Source organism: Grampus griseus, assembly GCF_964374135.1.
Source record: "Grampus griseus genome assembly, chromosome: 1".
Taxonomy (NCBI): Eukaryota; Metazoa; Chordata; class Mammalia; order Artiodactyla; family Delphinidae; genus Grampus; species Grampus griseus.
In genome coordinates, this window is record NC_139017.1 from 151,761,274 (window position 1) to 151,781,373 (window position 20,100).

Below are 20,100 nucleotides of genomic sequence, written 5' to 3' on the forward strand. Positions count from 1 at the left end.
TGCCCACTCTCTCCACTTTTATTCAGCATAATATTGGAAGTCCTGGCCAGAGCAATTAGGCAAGGAAAAGAAATAAAAAGCATCCAAATTGGAAAGGAAGAAGTAAAACTGCCACTATTTGCAGATGACAGAATATTATATACAGAAAACCCCAAAGACTCCTAAAGACATCAAAAAACTATTGGAATAAACAAATTCAATAAACTTGCAGGATACAAAATCAATATGCAAAAATCTGTTGCATTTTTATACACTAATAACAAACTATCAGAAAGATAAATAAAGAAAACAATCCCATTTATAATTGAATCAAAAAGAATAAAACACCTAGGAATAAATTTAACCAAGCAGGTAAAAGACCTGTATATAGAAAACTATAAGACATTAATGAAAGAAATTTCAGACACAAATAAATGGAAGGAAATTCTGTGCTCATGGACTGGAAAAATCATTACTGTTAAAATGTCCACACTACTCAAAGCAACCTACAGATTCAGTACAATCCCTATCAAAATTCCAATGGTATTTTTCAAAGAAATAAAACAAATAATCCCAAAATTTGTATGGAACTACACACACACACACACACACACACACACACACACTGATTAATCAAAGCAATCTTGAGAAAAGAACAAACCCGGAGGCATCATTCTCCCTGATTCCCAACAACATTACAAAGCTGTAGTAATAAAACAGTATGGTATTTGGCTTATGGAACTGAAGTGAAAACCCAGAAATAAACCCATGCATATGTGTTCAATTAATATACAAAAAAGGAGCCAAAAATACACAATGGGGAAAGGACAGTCTCTTCCATAAATGGTGTTGGGAAAACTAGACAGCCAAATGCAAAAGAATGAAACTCAACCACTGTTTTACACCATACCCCAAAATTAACTCAAAGTGGATTAAAGACTTGACCTTAAGACCTAAAATCATAAAATTCCTGGAAGAAAACATAGGCAGCAATCTCCTTGATATAGATCAATATAGGCAGCAATCTCCTTGATATAGATCTTGGCACTGATGTATTTAATCTGACACCAAAAGCAAAAGCAAAAATAAACAAGTGGGACTACACCATATTAAAAAGCTTCTACACAGCAAAGGAAACCATCAACAAAATGAAAAAGCAACCCACTGAATGGGAGAACATATTTGCTAATCATACATCTGATAAGAAGTTAACATCCAAAATACAGAAAGAATTTATACAACTCAACAGCAAAAACACAAACAATCCAATTTAAAAATGGGGAGAAGATCTGAATAGACATTTTTCCAAAGAAGTCATACAGATGGCCAACAGGTACATCAAAAGATGCTCAACATCACTAATCATCAGGGGAATGCAAACCCAAGCCACAATGAGATACTGCCTCAAACCTATTAGAATGGCTCTTATCAAAAAAGACAAGAAATAACATATACTGGCAAGGATGTAGAGAAAAGCGAACCCTTGTGCACTGTTGGTAGGAATGTAAATTGGTGTAGCCACTCTGGAAAACAGTATGGAGGTTCCCCGAAAACTTAAAAATGGAACTGCCATACAATCCAGCAATTCTACTCCTGGGTACTTATCCAAAGAAAATGAAAACACTAACTTGAAAAGATATATGCACCTTCACTGCAGCTTTGTTTACAATAGCTAAGTTATGGAAACAGCTGAAGTATCCATCAAAGGATGAATGGATAAAGGAATTGTGGCACATACACATAATGGAATAGTATTCAGCCATTAAAGAGAATGAAATCCTGCCATTTGCGACAGCATGGCTGGATCTCGAGGGCATTATGCTAAATGAAATAAGTCAGACAGAGAAAGACAAATACTGTACGATCCTTCTTATACATGGAATCTTTAAAAAAAAAAGCTCATAGATAACAGAGAACAGATTGGTGGTTGCCATAGGTACATGTGGGGATAACATTTTTAAAAAAGACAATAATAATAAACATATTACATGTTAATATAAATAACAATTTGACAAAAAATACATTTTCCAAAACAAATTAGTAAGAAGAGCAGCAAAAAGCAAATCAAAACCCAGAAAAACAACTTTCCATTTGAAACGGAAAATACCAAATATATACAATAAAAAGGCAGAATGGTATTATGAACTCCTATGTACCCATCACCCAGTTTCAACCATATCAACTCATAGCTAATCTTGTTTCATCTACACTCCACCCACTTCACCCCTCCCCTATTATTATGAAGCAAAGCCCACACTATCCTTTCCTCCAAAAACACGTCAGTATGTATCTCTAAAAGGACTTTTTTTTTTAAACATAACCACAACACCATTGTTACACCTGAAAAATAATGATTCTTTGGTAATATTTTTAATTAAGTAAAATTTTTTGAAAGGAACTTCTCTCGTGGCGCAGTGGTTAAGAATCCGCCTGCCAATGCAGGGGACACGGGTTTGAACCCTGGTCCGGTAAGATCCCACATGCCGCGGAGCAACTAAGCCCGTGCGTCAAAACTACTGAGCCTGCGCTCTAGAGCCCACAAGCCACAACTACTGAGCCCATGCGGCACAACTACTGAAGCCTGTGCACCTAGAGCCCGCGCTCTGCAACAGGAGAAGCCACCACAATGAGACGCCCGCGCATCGCAACGCAGAGTAGCCCCCACTTGCTGCAACTAGAGAAAGCCCGCGGGCAGCAACAAAGACCCAACGCAGCCAAAAATAAATAAATACATTCTTTAAAGAAAAAAAATTTTTTAAAGAAAATTCCTTTCTTAAATGAAGCTCTAACTGTAACTTTAACTGCTACATTCCTCCAATAGTATCATCTGGTTAATTTTGCTTTCTTCTTGTGATACAAAGCCAATATTAGTAAAACTACTTTCCCTATAATGAAAGAGGAGAAATGGGAAAGGGATACTTATAACTGAAAAGGCTCAGCCCAGAAAATAATATACCAACTGATTTCTTTCTCATCATTCCTAGCCCCAGAGTTATCTGACTATTCACCTGAAATCTAAGGATTTGTGGCAAGGGCAATGGTATACAGCCAATTCTCCATCAACACAATCCACTAACAATTGGCAGTGGAGCCAAGACAGAGAAAAGAAAGGGTTTTTCAACAGTTTTCCTTGTTCCATTAAGCCAGGTATTACGGCTATTGATGGCAGCTGGGAGTAGGGAGTCCTCCTGAGAGATGGAATGGACCAGCGAAGGCCTTTGTCTGACATCAAAGTACAACTGCTGTTAACTCGCTCCCATCTGGCTCCAAATCTCAGTCTACTTATTCTGAAAACCATTTTTGTCCCCTGGCCCCTGTCATCCTGTTTCTCTTGTTAACTGTTTCCTGTCAAGAGAAGAATCGGCTCTACCAGGTGAACAGAAAAGCAGACCATTTGTCTTCTATTACCTAAACCCGGCACTCAGCAAGCATCAGAATCAGTTCCCATTTCTCTCCATCCTGAAAAGAAACAAACCCACTGCCAAGTTTCTGTGCAGCCGGAGCCTGGCCCCACTCCCATCACCATGCCCTGGAGTGATCAACGGGAGGGACAAGGCGGCCTGAGTTATGCCAAGGACAGACACCATTCTGAAGCTCAAACTGTTTCTACGGAGGGTTACTACCCTGACATGTTAAAGACAAAACAAAACGAGCACCAACAAACAAACAAAAACTCAACCCTGTTGAAGCGCCTGCTGCCCCTCTCCGCGAAGGAGCTGGTGTGTGACCAGCAGCGGCGGGCTCTTCTGACCCCCGTGTCCTCCCAGGGCTCTCACTCCAGTCAGATGCTCTCACCTTGTGGTTCAATCCACATTTCACAGGAGGTCTGCAGTGTCAAAACACACTGCCCTGTCTCTCGAGCTGCCCAGCTGTCCCCAGGCCGTGTGAACAGCCTGCCAGGGAGGGGGCAGCTCCCTGAAGACAATGCCTTCAGAGACCAAAGAGGGTTTGAGGCCCCTGTGACCTTAAGGACTTTCATCCTGAAGGGATTTCACATTTATCTTGAGAAGTCACTTCTTATCTGTCATACAGAATGGTCAGTCTGTGGTCCCTGCATCACCTGATGGACACAGAGCCTCAGAGACGTGTCAGCCTTCTGAGCTGACTCTGGGCCACCTAGTTTTTCTGCCTGGGCCATCACTGAGTAGTCTGGTTGTGTCTCCTCTCAAGGGGTAGCTGGGACGGGATGTAGAGCCTGGCTGCCCAGAAAACGCCACACACCAGTATCATTCTCATACTGAACAGCCCAAGAATCACACTGCTGTTGACTCTGTTAAACTACAGATCATAGTCTACTCCCACCAATCTTTTCTTGGAGACTCCTCACAGAGTTGTCCAGAACCTTCCCGCTCCGGGTGGAGATTCCACACCAAAAGCACCACAGTCACTTATGGGCCATTATCTAGAACTGATTTCCACTAGGAGTCCCTTCACATTTTATACTCCAAACTTTCTGAAAGTCTCACACCGAATTATGAGCACGTATCCTAAATCATCGTGATGCCTCCACAGCTTCAACTTTAACCCCAGGAATATCAAAGGAGCGGTCAGTTCAGCAGTTGGTTCTGCCACAATTACTCTCCATCTGTTCTGTACAAAGATAAAGGCTGACTTTGACATTCCCTCTTATCCGATGAACCTCAAATACACCCCACCCCCCAGCAGCCTCACTGCCTCCCTTCCCGCTTTAACACACACACACACACACACACACACACACACACACACACACACATTTTTATATGGAAAAGCCCAAGGATGCCTCCTGCCCAACCGCATAACAAATATTTTTCAATGGCCATCTTTTCCTCCAACTGTTCGGAGTCTCCAAACTCTATAATAACAAAGGGCACTGAAATGGGCCTATCCATGGGGGAAATTCATCACCCAAAAGGTCATTTTAAGCACAGATCAGCTTAAAATTTACGTCTCTCCTCAGCCTCATACTGCTGATGATTAGCAGGGCACCTGTAGGCGGGCCACAGTGTCTGCTCTGCAGACACCAGGGCAGCTGCCCACAGCCTAGCAAGGAAAATGCCATGTTCCATCTTCCACCTCTTGCCGCTCTGGGAGCCTAAGTTTTTATTTCTTCTGCTGCAGAGACTGACATGCCAATAAAAGTTCTTCCATCACTGATGAATTATAACTTTAGTCACCTACACAATCACACCCCTGTGTGACAGACCAGAACCTGTGCCACCCAAGGTCTTGCTGAGTCTCCTTCCCTCTCAGTGTTCAGAGCTCTTGAATTCTCACTTGCTCCTTGACCCCTCACAACACCCACCACCTAAAACTACCACCACCTCCACTTATGTCTGAATATATATCTCACAAACAAAAACATGTTAGAGCCATAAACAAGTCCAATCAGAAAACAAACTGTTTCTAGCCTTGAACTTTCAGACTGCCCTAACTCCCTCTCTACCCCCTCCCCCCAGCTCTGGACTAATCTCCAGATAAATCCATGCCCCTCTCCTCTAATGCTGGAATTAGGAACCAAAGGAGGACTAGCCTCTCCACCTAAACACATACTGAATGGGTGTTGCCATTAGCAGTGTCCCCAAGGGGGGGAATTACATCAGCTCCAATAAGAACATCATTCTCCAGAGGAGAAGAACAACCACACCGAAGTCAGTGCCTCAGCCCTCACCCCTTCCACACTCATCTTGGAATCAGCTAGGCCTCCCCATCACCTCCGTGCCATACCACAACCTCCTACAGCAGGGACGCTGATAAACAGACCTCCTGAGAGTTAAGTATTACCTAGCACTGCACCTGGAGAGAGAACCCCACCAGATAGCTCCAGCAATTATATAGCATGGTTACCCAGAGTCAGGGATCCCCCAGAGACAACAAGATAGGTTCAAGCATCAAGGGGCAGACCTGAAATAGATTTCGCTTGCCAAGCGCAGCAGTCGCTAACTACTAGTACTTGACTAACAGGTAAAGTTTGAGGAGCAGCACCAAGCTCCTCACTGCTCGCCACATTCCACTTTCACAAGTTTGAGGCCAGTAATACAAACCGCTGTGTGACTACCCCTTGAACATGCCCACCTACCTCCTCCAGACCCCCTAAGGGGGTGGGGCTTGCCTCCAAAGAAAGGGTGCCGTCCTCTTCTGAGAAGGACGTGGAGCTCTTTTCAGGCTCTGTATCTTTAGGCTGGACCCCTCGTAAGTGCAGCCCATCGCTGCCATAGCCAGAGGAGGAGGGCAAGATGCTCTCAGTCAGGCCACTGATGGATAAATCACTCTGAGAAGCAGGCAGTCTGGGAACCTGGGGGGGCACTCGACCCACGTGGGCAGGCTCTGTGCAGCTCTGGCCTCTCGACTGGGCCGGTAGTGACGAAGGAGAACGTTCCACAATCCAGGCACCTGTCTGAGGGGCACTTAAAATACCCTTGGTTCCTCCCCCTACACTCCATCCGTCGGAAAGATGGTCTTGATTTCTTGTGTCGGTGGGGCAGTCTGTCCTGGGGAAAGTGCTGCTCCCAAATCCAAGCTGAGTATCTCCTTTCTCCACTGCAGTCCCTCCATGCAAAGGCAGCAGCACAGCCCTGCTGCTGCAGGATGCTGTCCTCGGAAATTCCACCAGTTGGCTCACTGACTTCTCACAGCTCCTTTCTGCGGGGTTATCGAGCAGGTGAGCGATGACAGTCATCCCCTCTTCCAGGGAATCCCAGACCCCTCTGGCAACTGATGACTCATTCTCTAACAAAAGCTGAGCAGTCTGGATCTCCCCCTGGAATCTCTCCTTCACCTGCACGATCATCCCCTGATCTCCCACCCCTGAGTCGGGGGCCGAGTCCCCAGGCAGTAAAATGTCTGTGGGGGGTGGCTCTACCCCTCCCACTCCTTCCTCCTGTTGGAGACTCACTGTTAACTTCGTCAGGGTTTCCGTCTCTTCGATGACTCCAGTTCCTTGCAAGGGTTCTTCCTCGCGAGGGACCTCTGGAGTAGAGGTTTTCTTCCCCCTCCACTTCCTTTTGAGCCGAACCCTTTTCTTAGGAGATATGGGAGTCTTCTCAGGAACAGCTATTGAATCTTTCGGCTCCTTAACGCAGCCCAGCGAATTTCCCATTGCTTTCCTCTCCTAATCTCAGCAAAAACGCAGCTAAGCCAGTCCTGGGATCCCAGAGAAATCCCAACCTTGGCTTCATCGGATTAGATGCACATTTAAAAACATGCACTATGCCGGCGATCCCTCCAATTCTTCCTCCCTCCCCGCCTCTCTCTGTCTCTTCCAGCCGCTGCCGATTCAGACAGCCATCTTACAGGCTCAGAGCTGCAACAAGACAAATTCAAAGCATCTCACTGCAGTTCAGAAATCACTTGACCTAAAAGCAGACAGAAACCGGATTGGCTACAGCTTCCTCTCTCCAAATATGAGGTAATTGGAGCACTGCCTTCAGAAACACAAACAGAAAGCAAAAAGGAGCTAGAAACCAGGGGAGGGGAGGAATTAGGGAGGGCAGGAAGGAGGGAGGGAATGTAAGAGTAAATGGAAAAGGGAGGGGGAAAGAAAAGAGGCCCTGGGAGAAGGTAACGTGAAGGAAGGAGGAGGAGAAAGAGGGGAAAAGCAAGCCAGCGGCTGGTACCGACCAGGAAGGGAAGGGCCAAGAGGAACCAGGGCCGGGGACTATGGCCCCCAAACTGTGAAGTGAAACAGATTTCAATTGCTGCACCAAGATGTCCAAAAGAAAATATCAAGCAGGATTAACATACTCCCGATTTTTTCGGGTCAGAAACAATAAAATTATAACCAGAAGAGAGACCAGAGCATTGTAATCCTCATAGTTACAAAAAGAAACACAAGCTTTAAAGATCTAGTCTCCTGTAGCATTTATTTCCCTACTTTTGAGAGAGAAAGAGAGAGAGAGAGAGAGACATCTGTTAATTCTGCTGGCCAATGACACACGGAGGAAAAACCCGGAAATCGGCTTTGAGTACAGTATATGGATGTTCGGTAAAAAGGATACCACTTCCGTATACAACAGAGAAGCAGCGTTTCTGCTGAACGATACTTGACACGAATGTCCAACAGTAATTACTGCTGCTACTGACAGCTAACATGTTTTTAGCATTTGTCATGTGCCACGCCCCATGCTAAGCTATAGATTGTCTCATTTAATTCCCACAGTAACCAAATGAAGTCAAAACTATTATTTTACACTTTACAGATAAAGAAACTGAGGTTCAAGAAAGTGGATTCCTTTGCTCAAGGCTACACAAAGTGGCAAAGCCAGAACATGAACCCCTGTTTAAGACTTTGAACTTCAAACCCTTGTTACACTGCCTTCTACCTGCAGCAGGGATGGAAGTCTGTACTCAGTTAAGTAAAACAGGAAGATACTCCACTGTTTTGAATTGGCAACTAGACTCACATGGACCAAGGGCTGAAACAAAAAGATAACTCTTGCTCTTTGGGAGTAACAGGAAGTCACTAAAATGAGGCCCAGATGGTTTTTACTCAAATTGCAGCAGGGCAGGAAGTCTGAATTAAAGGTCTAAAAAGTTGGTGGGACCTCCCTGGTGGTGCAGTGGATAAGACTCTGTGCTCCCAATGCAGGGGGCCCGGGTTTGATCCCTGGTCAGGGAATTAGATCCTATATGCATGCCGCAACTAAGAGTTCTCATGCCACAACTAAGGAGCCCGCGAGCCACAACTAAGACCTCGTGCAACCAAATAAATTAATTAAATAAATATTTTAAAAAATAATTACAGGAATTACTTTAAAGCTCATCTTTAAAAAAATAAAAGTCTAAAACGTTGGATTCAAAAACCACCCTGTTGTGCCAGTGGGATTTGCCCACCACAGTTTTTTTAGCATAGCGTGTGACAGGTGAGATAACAGCACAATCCAAAGGGCTCCAAATGGAGTGGAAGGACAGAGCTTTTATGTGTTTCCTCCTGGTCAAATCTATTTATTCTATACCGAAAGGATCCAGACCACACTGCAGAGAGAAAAAGTCGGCCTGGCTCTACATAAGCCTACCCACCTCTCCTGGAGACCTGAAAAATGCCCGCCACCAAAGGAAAGCAATAAGAACCCTTAAGCAACAGCTCTTCCACAGCACTCTGAGACCCTACTGATGCCCCATCTGCCTCACCATTGCAGGAGGTGTCCTTTCTCCCCTAAGCCTTTACAAAGGCTGACTGTGAAGCTGTAGCACCATCTGATGGCCATTGTAAACCACAGCAAGAAACAAGACAAGGAGGTTAGCGTGAGAGAGAAACTCAGTCAGACTCCAGAAAAATCACTTAATCGGCAAAAAATCTGATGTTACAATATAATTCTCCAGGCAGGTACCAGGCCTCTACTCCTTCAACAAAGAGCGCTGGAACTGTGGAACTTCTCAGATGTACACCCCAAGGCTCAAGCTTGAATTTTGCTCATGAAATACAAGCAAACTGAATTCCTGAAAACGATCAACTCAGGGACAAGAGAGACAGTCTCTGGATATGACTGCTGCTGCTGCAGTTTTCTCTGACAGACGGGCCTGACAGAGCTGAGCAGATTACTTCTAGGAGCCTTTTCTTTCTTAAACTTCTGCATATGTTGGGCAAATCAGGCTTTCATTTCCTTCTGCTCCAGAGGAAAACTGATCTAGGAAACGAGCAGAGAGTTCAGCAAGGTAGACCTAGGTTCAAATTCCCAGTTCTGTTAACTCAGTCGCTAAGTAACTATCTTGCTAAGTGATTCAGTCTCCTTACCTCTAAAACATGGATGCTACCCCTTACTTAATGGGGTTGTAGAGAGGGTTCACGGGATGGTGTCTTGAAAGTGCTCGGTCTTGAAACTGCCTGGTCTATGTTAAGTCCCTTTTCTCCTCATTTACTACTGGAGCTAAGAGGTATGAGGCACTCCACCACCACCAGGGTCCTAATATACTCTTTTTCTTGATTAGGCTCTAAGGAAAGTAGTAGCTATGTTCTAACGTCCAAAGTTTAGGTGCTTGTTTTTCTCCATAGGGGCGCTGCTTCCCCTAGTTTACTGAGTAAGTTAACTCTGATCACAAGGACTTTCCCCTGGACCTTCTTCTCATCTAGCCTGAACTCTGAACACATGGCCAGCTGCCTTTTGGGAGAGCAGATTTCTAGTGCCCACATATTTTTCATGTTTTATCCTTTGGCTTTTTCTAGTTAACTGTTTACTGCCCATAGGTCTCCCATAGAGATAGCGGGCATAAAAGACTCCAGAGCAAAAAAGCTCATTCATTCACTCCGCAAGCATGAATGATGCCTCATCTACATGCCAAGCACTAAGTGTCATAAAGTACACACAAATGTAAACCCAACTAAGACCACTCTTGACCTAAACTCCCAGACTTCTTAAATTTCAGAGTGCTATACATACACTAGTGTTTAATAAACATGTGAAAGTTGGAAAGCTAATTTTGTCAGATTCTGATTTTTAAAGAACTTATCTTCTAGAAAAATCATAAATCCTAACATGTACCTTAAAACAGGCCTGGACAAAACCAAGAGATAAGAAATCCTATTATTAGTATCTGGATGTATAACCTAAAAAAGTCAGTTGGTCTCTGTGTTTCAGTTTGCTCATCTGAACAATGGGCACAGGAAAACACACACCACAGTCTATTTATCTGGTCTACCTACCCCACAGCTTCGAGGAGACCAATTTCATACAACATCCATTCATTTAACAAGTACTTATTGAGTGAAACAAATAACCACGTTACAAAGCAGTATGTGTCACACAACACTGTAAGTCATACTGGCCTTCTCAGAGTGACTGAAAAAAGAAAGGTATACTGGAAAATAAAAACAAAAGCATATATAAAAGCAAATATTAACATCTGTTTAATTTTGAAGTTGACTACACACATGAAGATCTGTTATATACTTTTCTGTACTTCTCTGGGTAATTAACAATTTCATAATTAAAAACTAAAATCGGGACTTCCCTGGTGGCGCAGTGGTTAAGAATCCGCTTGCCAATGCAGGGGACTCGGGTTCGAGCCCTGCTCCGGGAAGATCCCACATGCCATGGAGCAACTAAGCCCGTGCACCACAACTACTGAGCCTGCGCTCTAGAGCCCGCAAGCCACAACTACTGAGCCTGCATGCCGCAACTACTGAAGCCTGCACACCTAGAGCCCGTGCTCCGCAACGAGAAGCCACCACAATGAGAAGCCCGCACAGGGCAACAAAGAGTAGCCCCCGCTCGCGGCAACTAGAGAAAACCCGTGCGCAGCAACGAAGACCCAACACAACCAAAAAATAAATAAATAAAATCCTTAAAAAAAAAAAAAAAGAATACATTCTCCTGCAAACTAAAACCACAAGGAGATACCATTTCACACCCACTATGATGGCTATAATCTAAAAGACAGACAATTACAAGGATATGGAGAAACAGGAACTCTCACAATTGAGCTGGTGGGAATATAAAATGGTTCAGCCACTTTGGAAGACAGTTTGGCAGTTTCTTGAAAAGTTATATATAAACCTACCCTATAACCCAGCAATTCCACCCATAGGTATATAGCCAAGAGAAATGAAAAAATGAAAACATACATCCACACAAATATTCAAATCAACGTTATTTATAATAGCCAAAAAATGAAAACAACCCAAATGTCCGTCAACTGCTGAATAAACAAAATATATGGTATATCCATACAACAGAATACTCCTCAGCAATAAAGGAATTAAGTACTCATACATGCTACAACATAGATGAACCTCAAGAATATTATGTTAAGTGAAAGAAGCTAGACACAAAAGAGCACATATTGTAAGATTCCATTTAAATGAAATGTCTGGAAGAGGCAAATTTGTAGAAACAAAAAACATATTAGTGGTTGCCTAAGGCTGGGGATGGGAATGGAGAATAACTATAAATAGACAAGAAGGACCTTAGTGGGATGATGAAAATGTTCTAAAATTGGATTATGGTGATGGTTATACAACTCATAAAAATCACTGAATTACACAATGAAAATGCATCAATTTTATGGTACATAAATTATACCTCAATGAAGTTGTTTTTAAAAAAGAATGTATTTTCTTAAACAAACAATAGAATGATAACCAAAAAATGTTTTAAAACAATTAGCTAACTATATGGAAAGGGAAGAAACAGGATGGAGGGGGCAGAGATGAAAGCTAGACTTCACTGAACACACCCTGTGTTCACTTTTTAAAATTTCCCTTTGGAACAATGTATATGGTCTATAAAATATAAAATAAAATTGAAAGGGAAAAAACAATCCCTAAAAACTGAAGGAATATAAAAACAAATGAACTTGTGTATTGACTTAATGGCTTAACAACACAGAGAGAAGTTACTTCAAATGACTATAAAACAAGATTATTTGTACGTCCTTAGGAGATAAACACTAAGGACATAAAGGACTGCAAGGAAATCACAAATTTTTCAGTAATCGTGTTGTTAATAATAACAGTCATTGTTATTTTGATTCAAATATATTACATATAATATATATGACTTTCTATATATGCCATAATATATATATGATTTTATGTATGCATGCACCCGTGTGCTTGTGTGTGTATGAAAAAGGGAAAAAGTAATGTGTTACTTAGATAGCATCAAGATTTTCAGCATAAGAAAAAAAAAGGATACAAACATAAAGTCAAAGAAGTTGAATAAAACTCTGTAATTCTAAGTTTGAATTAGAAACATCATTATAAATTCTTGACTTTTTTAAAAGAGAAAAATACAAGTGTTAGCTAGCTCTGTCCACAGAAAACGCCTAGAGACAGTGACCAACCCGGTAGCACTCAGATTGTTGTCAACAAAGAATTTCAGTTCCTTGGAGAAATTGCTAATCCCAGGCTTGAAACAGGAAATACACAAAAAATATCTGGAACAGCTCTTCACACAAGAAATAAAGCACATTATCAAGACTATGGGGATCATGACAAAGGACTCAGAGTCAACTTGAAAAAAGTCACTGGCCAAAGACGGAGCTGAGTATTAAGAAAAATGACAGCTGTATTTGATTAGAACACATTTAAGTCTGTTAAAAATCCATGAGTCACACTGATACTAAAGGAAAATAAATATCAACAAAGAAACTTTCATCGGTCTTTAGAGAAACTTAGAGGATCAACTAATTATTCTGAAAACTGGTAAAACAGAGGGAAAGGTGAAAGCATTTATCATTGTATCTTGCCTTTCCTATAGGAGCTATCTCTCAGGGTAATGGATAAAGTAAAATTCTACTTTACAAAAGAATTATAGAATTTTGAGTATCACCATCTTGCAACTTCTAATGAAATAATGGAACTAGCAATGACAAACAGTAGCTGCTAAAGTTTTAGGTGAAGAGCTAACAGTGAGTGGATCTACAATGGATGGATCAGGCTGATAACACCTGAACTCACTAATCAAGCTTAACATCACGAACAGACGGACAACAGACATTATGTGCCTTCTGATGTGTAGCAATAAAAGTATACAACTCGGGACTTCCCTGGTGGTGCAATGGTTTAGAATCCGCCTGCCAATGCAGGGGACACAGGTTCAATGCCTGGTCCGGGAAGATCCCACATGCCACAGAGCAACTAAGCCTGTGCACCACAACTACTGAGCCTGAGCTCTAGAGCCTGTGAGCCACAACTACTGAGCCCGCTTACTGCAACTACTGAAGCCCATGCGCCTAGAGCCCATGCTCCACAACAAGAGAAGCCACGGCAATAAGAAGCCCACACACCGCAACGAAGAGTAGCCCCCGCTCGCTGCAACTAGAGAAAGCCCAAGCGCAGCAATGAAGACCCAACACAGCCAAAAAAAAAAAAAAAAGTATACAACTCAACATCACCATCCTTGCCCACCCCCCACCCCCGACCCACAAAAAAGGGAAGCTAAGTATGATCCAGCCTCAGGTCTAAAACACCAGTTTACAGGCAATACAAGAGAGGGATGGAGGATGCTGTTAGAAAACATCCCACAGATGCCACCAGCATCTTTACATAAATTGCACAGGACAAAAGACCTGATTTATTCAACAAACCAAAAGGAGAGAAAAAGAGGAGGGGAAAATTTAACACATGTGTGGACTCTGGATTCTGATTCAAACAAGCCATTTTTTAAATGAGATAACTGGGGAAATCTGAACAGTGCTCAGATATTCAATGATTTTAAGAAATTACTGATTTTTACAGTGTTATAACACTGTGGTTTGCTTAAATGAAGAGTCTTTAAGAGATACACACTGAAATCTTTACAGATGAAATTATATGATGTCTGGGACTCCTTTCAAAATAACCTCCTGGGGGTTTGAGGAGTGGATCAGGATATAGACAAAATAACACTGGCCATGAGTTAGCAACTGTAGGGCTAGGTGATGGGTACATGGTGGTTCTATACTATTTTCTCTGCTTTTATATATGTCTGAAATTTTTCATAACAAATTTTTAAAGAGAGAGTAAGAGAGAACATTTTCCTGATGCAGTGTTCAGTTAAGGAACATTACCACCATCTCCTCTGTCCCAGGAAAATTTTAATTAGCCAGTTCAATTTTCATTCCTTGACCCCTGAATTTCCCTTTTGTTGAATTTAGTTGCAGTCAGGAGAAACAAAGACCCAGTCGACAGCTTCCTCTTACTTCACACCTATGAGGAATAACATTGGTCTCTCAAAGTGAAGGCAGGTCTGTGGTGAAATACAAACAACCAACAAAGTTTCTCTAAAAAACCCCTCTGTTCATAAGGGTGCCAAGAGGGTAACTCTATGAAAGCTCAGCAAAGTTCTTGTTCCCACCCTGCCAAGGCACACTGCCAAGTTCATGTTCGTGGTTATCCCTATATCCGAAGCATGCCTGAGGACACCCTGTGGTTCCACAAAAACACACGTTACCTCCACACTTTCCTAAGCCTACTTATGCTGCAGATTGCCAGCACTGGTTCCAAACCAGAGCGCCAAGAAATAAACCCTGAGCTCTCAGAATTTCCCAGATTCTCAGGAATTCTGGGACACCTGCTGTTCTGCCTTCACCCAGCAGGTGGCGCTGACTCCCCAACTGGGACATCACAGCAGCCACAGCCCTGGGAGTCACTGCCTTGAGATATTTATATTAGCCTTCTTTTCCCACCTGCTCAAGAAATGCTCCCCGGGGACTTTCCTGGTGGCGCAGTGGTAAAGAATCTGCCTGCCAATGCAGGGGACACGGGTTCGAGCCCTGGTCTGGGAAGATCCTACATGCCACAGAGCAACTAAAAGCCCACGCCACAACTACTGAGTCCGCCGTGCGCACACGCCACAACTACTGAAGTCCATGCACCACAACTACTGAAGTCCATGCCTAGAGCCCGTGCTCCACAAGAGAAGCCACCGCAATGAGAAGCCCACACACCACAACCAAGAGTAGCAAGAGTAGCCCCGCTCGCCACAACTAGAGAAAGCCCGCACGCAGCAACGAAGACCTAACGCAGCCAAAAATAAATAAATTTAAAAAAAAAAAAAAGAAGTGCTCCCTGTAATCGATCAGCCTTGTGTACAGCTGTTGGGTATAGGAGAACTGTCTGAGAAATAGTTTTGTTTAGTTGAGCTAACGTGATTCAAGATAGTCTACTTATAAAAATAGGGCTGTGATTTTCCAATAGCAATCCAGACTTGAAAAGGATTTATCTTCTTAGGAGGGACCAACAGGAAGGCTGTGTGACCATGTGAACACTACCAACATGCCACTGTTCTTGGGTGTGATGGATGCTACAAGGTTGTGATTATAAACACATAAACAAACCCAGACACCAAGGTGCTTGCTATGAACTGAATGTTTGTGTCCCCTCGAAATTCATATATTAAAGCCCTAACCCTGATATGATGGTATCTGGAGGTGGGGTCTTTGGCAGGTAATTAGGTTTAGATGAGGTCATGAGAGTGGAGCCCTCATAATGGGATTGATGTCCTTATAAAAAGATGAAGGAACACAAGATCTCTTTCTCTGCATGCATGCCCCAAGGAAAGGCCATGCAAGGGCGTAACTAGGAAAAGGGCCCTCACCAAGGAGCCAACCATGCTAGCACTCTGATCTTAGACTTCCAGCCTCCAGAACTGTGAGAAATGAATGTTTGTTATTTAAGCCACCCAGCCTATGGTGTTTCATTATAACAGCCCGAAATAACTAAGACAGTGCTACAATTAACTAGGCTTGTTTAAGATCATTAGAGATGAGGAAAAGTCTACAACAAAGAAGGATTATAAGGCTTCGCTCCACCCTTCTAGAGCATCAAATCCAACATCTCTCCCCACCCCTCACATTCTGAGTCCCTGAAGAGACAGTTTTGACTCAGCTGAGCAGACTTTTAATAACCAGACTGCCAATGAAAGGGCCAAAGCACAAACAAGTGAAAAATCCCATTTCATCATGCAAATGATGTGGAAGTTCTGGGTTTACACTGCAAGAGCTTTGCCTCCAGGCCACCCTAATCTTCCTTTCCAACTCCCACTCTCACCCTCATTCACTGCCAAATACGGAGAAGCAAGCCTCAGTGTGCCCTTGGAAGGCAGAGCAACCTCTAACTCTTTCTAGGCCATGTCCAAACCAAGCAACCAGGACCACAAACTTCATAGACCCTACCTGGAAGTGCAAAATAATGGTCCAGATCAGGCCCAGGGTCAGCTTGGGGTTGCCGTCTGTGATGTCATCGTTGCGAATATTCACTAGTTTCACCTGAAAAAGAAACAAAAGCTGGTCTCAGAGCTCTGTGACTTAAATGGAATCACACAGTATGTAATCTTTTGATAACAGCTTTTTTTCACTCAGCATAATGTTCATGAGATCCCCATCCAAGTTGCTGCATGTAACAACAGTTTGCTCCTTTTCGTTGTGGAGGAGTATTCCACTATACCGATACACTACACTGTAATTATCCACTCATCTATTGAAGGACATTTGCGTTGTTTCCGGTTTGGGACAATTATGAATAAAGCTCCTATATTCACGTACAGTTTTTTGTGCGAGCACGTTTTCATTTCTCTAGGGTAAATTCCTAGGAGTGGGATTGCTGGGTCATATGGTGTATGTTTAGCTTTATAAGAAACTGCCCAACTGTTGGGTTGGCCAAAAGGTTCGTTCGTTTTTTTCCGTCAGATGGCTCTAGTAGCACTTAGTTGTCTTTAACTTCATTCAAAACAATTTTGTTAGATTGTATGTGACAGCTGTCATATCAGTGTGCATTTAAAAAAAGACATCAAAATTGGTGAATTTTTTTGTAACCATTTTAATGTTGAAGAAAAACAGCAACATTTTGGCGAATTATGCTTTATTATTTCAAGAAAGGTAAAAATGCAACTGAAATGCAAAAACAAATTTGTGCAGTGTATGGAGAAGGTGCTGTGACTGATCGAACATGTCAAAAGTGGTTTGCGAAGTTCTGTGCTGGAGATTTCTCGCTGGACGATGCTCCACGGTCAGGTAGACCAGTTGAAGGTGACAGCGATCACATAGAGACATTAATTGAGAACAATCAACGTTATACCACGCGGGAGATAGCTGACATACTCAAAATATCCAAATCAAGCGTTGAAAATCATTTGCACCACCTTGGTTATGTTCATCGCTTTGATGGTTGGGTTCCACTTAAGTTAAGTGAAAAAAACCTTCTTGACCATATTTCCGCCTGTGATTCTCTACTGAAATGTAATGAAAACGTTCAATTTTTAAAATAAATTGTGATGGGTGATGAAAAGTGGATACTGTATAATAATGCGGAACAGAGGAGATTGTGGGGCAAGTGAAATGAACCACCACCAACCACACCAAAGGCCGGTCTTTATCCAAAGAAGGTGATGTTGTGTACATGGTGGGATTGGAAGGGAGTCCTCTATTATGAGCTCCTTTTGGAAAACCAAACCATTAATTCCAACAAGTACTGCTCTCAATTAGACCAAGTGAAAGCAGCACTCGATAAAAAGCGTTCAGAATTAGTCAACAGAAAACTCATAATCTTCCATCAGGATAACGCCAAGACCATAAGTTTCTTTGATGACCGGCAAAAACTGTTACAGCTTGGCTGCGAAGTTCTGATTCACCCACTGTACTCACCAGACAGTGCACCTTCAGATTTCCATTTATTTAGGTATTTCCAAAATTCTCTTAATGGAAAAAATTTCAATTCCCTGGAAGACTGTAAAAGGCACCTGGAACAGTTCTTTGCTCAAAAAGATAAAAAGTTTTGGGAAAATGGAATTACGAAGTTGCCTGAAAAATGGCAGAAAGCAGTGGAACAAAAGGGTGAATGTATTTGTTCAATAAAGTTCTTGGTGAAAACGAAAAATGTGTCTGATTTTTACTTTAAAAGCGAACGCACTTTTTGGCCAACCAGTATCTTCCAGCGTGACTGTACCATTTTGCAATCCCACCAGCAAAGCAACCGTGCAAGCACATGCTATTATGAGTTGCTTTTTAATTAAGTCACCACAGCCCTGACTTTTTTCTTTTTCTTTCTTATTTCTTCAAGGTTGAGAGAGAGAGATCTGCCCCTTGTCCCTTACTGGTCTCTGGCCTGCTCCCATCTATTTCCCCTCCTTTGTCACAGACATCCCCACCTACCCACACCTCCCATAGCATATGCTTTACTCCTAAAATCTCATTCCAACAACACGATGTGCACAGACACACAGGCCCTTCCCCCACCAGGGTGACCAACCATCCCTGGGTGCTGGAAACTGACGGGTTTCCTGGGACGTGGGCCTTTCAGTGCTGAAACCAAGAGTGTCCTAGGAAAACCAGCCTACTTCCAGTTCCACCTCCACCCCTGCGAGTGTCTGTTGTACCCTCATGGAGGTCCTGACAACTGTGGCAAACCGTCCTGAAGCTGCTTTCCCTTTATCTCTTCAATTGAACTGAAATCTTCATGTACTAAAGAACCTAGTGACCTCAAACAGAAGCCTCACTTCTCCCTTACACTATGGTGACCGGTGCTGTAGACTGAATGCTTGTGTCCCTCCAAAATTCATATGTTAAATCCTAACACCCAATCTGAAGGTATATGGAGGTGGGACCTTCTGGGGGTGATTAGGCCTTGAGGGAATGGAATTAGTATCTTTATAAGAGAGACCCAGAGGGCTTCCCTGGTGGCGCAGTGGTTGAGAGTCCGCCTGCCGATGCAGGGGACACGGGTTCGTGCCCCGGTCCTGGAAGATCCCACATGCCGCGGAGCGGCTGGCCCGTGAGCCATGGCCACTGAGCCTGCACATCCGGAGCCTGTGCTCCGCAACTGGAGTGGCCACAACAGTGAGAGGCCCGCGTACTGCCAAAAAAAAAAAAAAAGAGAGACCCAGAAAGCTCCCTCGACCTTTCCATCATGTGAGGTCACAGCTAAAAGCCATCTCTGAACCAGGACCTCACCAGATACCAAATCTGCCTCGATCTTGGACTTCCCAGCGTTCAGAACTGTGAGAAATAAATTTCTGTTGTTTATAAGCCACCAGGGCTGTGATGCTGTGTTACAGCAACCTGAATGACCAAGACACCTGGGCAAATTCGTTCCCTTTTCTGCATCTCAGTTTCCTCTTCTGTATATTGGGAGTGGGACAACCTGCTTCTGGTCTGAGTGCAGGTTTTCTAATCACAAGCAGCCCACAGCTGGCAGGCTGACAGTATCAGCCAAGTCCACGTTCCTCAGTCCCAACTCTGTCAGCTTTCCCCTTGTTTTCTGAAGTCTACCTTCCTTGGCCAAGCCACCTTCCAACCTCTGCCAATCTGTTCCTCGGAGACTTCACACCTAACTCCTACCTTTCCTACCTCATCTTCTACCACCTTTCTTGATAACTGTCACACTCATCTCGATGACCCAAGTATCACCCATCTGTACAATTTGTCTGCCTTCCCACTTCTGATGACTTTCATTTTCACTCTGCTTTGGACACCTGCACAGCTACAATCTCACCGTAAGCAAGAACTGCTCTAGAGCTCTCTCTGCCCTTCTCTGTGTCCACTGTTAACCGCTCACATTTTTACTGCAGCCAAGTAACCAATCTCCTCTCCATCCTTATTTATATTTCCAGCTAATCAGTTCTTCTCAATTCACCTTTTGCCCATTAAGGCCCTCTCTGGTTTCCTGTAACTCTACATACAGACATTCCAACGCTGCTCTCTCTGGTCCCCTAAACACGTCAGCCTCCA

General features: G+C 43.2%; 1 protein-coding gene across 3 annotated transcripts in view; it reads right to left on the reverse strand.

Annotated features, from left to right (window-relative positions):
- MACF1 (microtubule actin crosslinking factor 1) overlaps nt 1-20,100 on the reverse strand; it is a gene marked incomplete at its 5' end in the record, with an annotated part of 341,117 nt that overhangs the window by 180,906 nt on the left and 140,111 nt on the right. For 2 of the 3 annotated variants that reach the window (XM_082674679.1, XM_082674680.1), the window contains one exon: nt 16,552-16,644. In XM_082674679.1, coding sequence (XP_082530805.1) covers nt 16,552-16,644 — 93 coding nt within the window. Of the gene's footprint in view, nt 1-6,037; nt 7,058-16,551; nt 16,645-20,100 lie in introns of those variants that run through there. The other variant, XM_082674678.1, reaches the window with a different exon arrangement.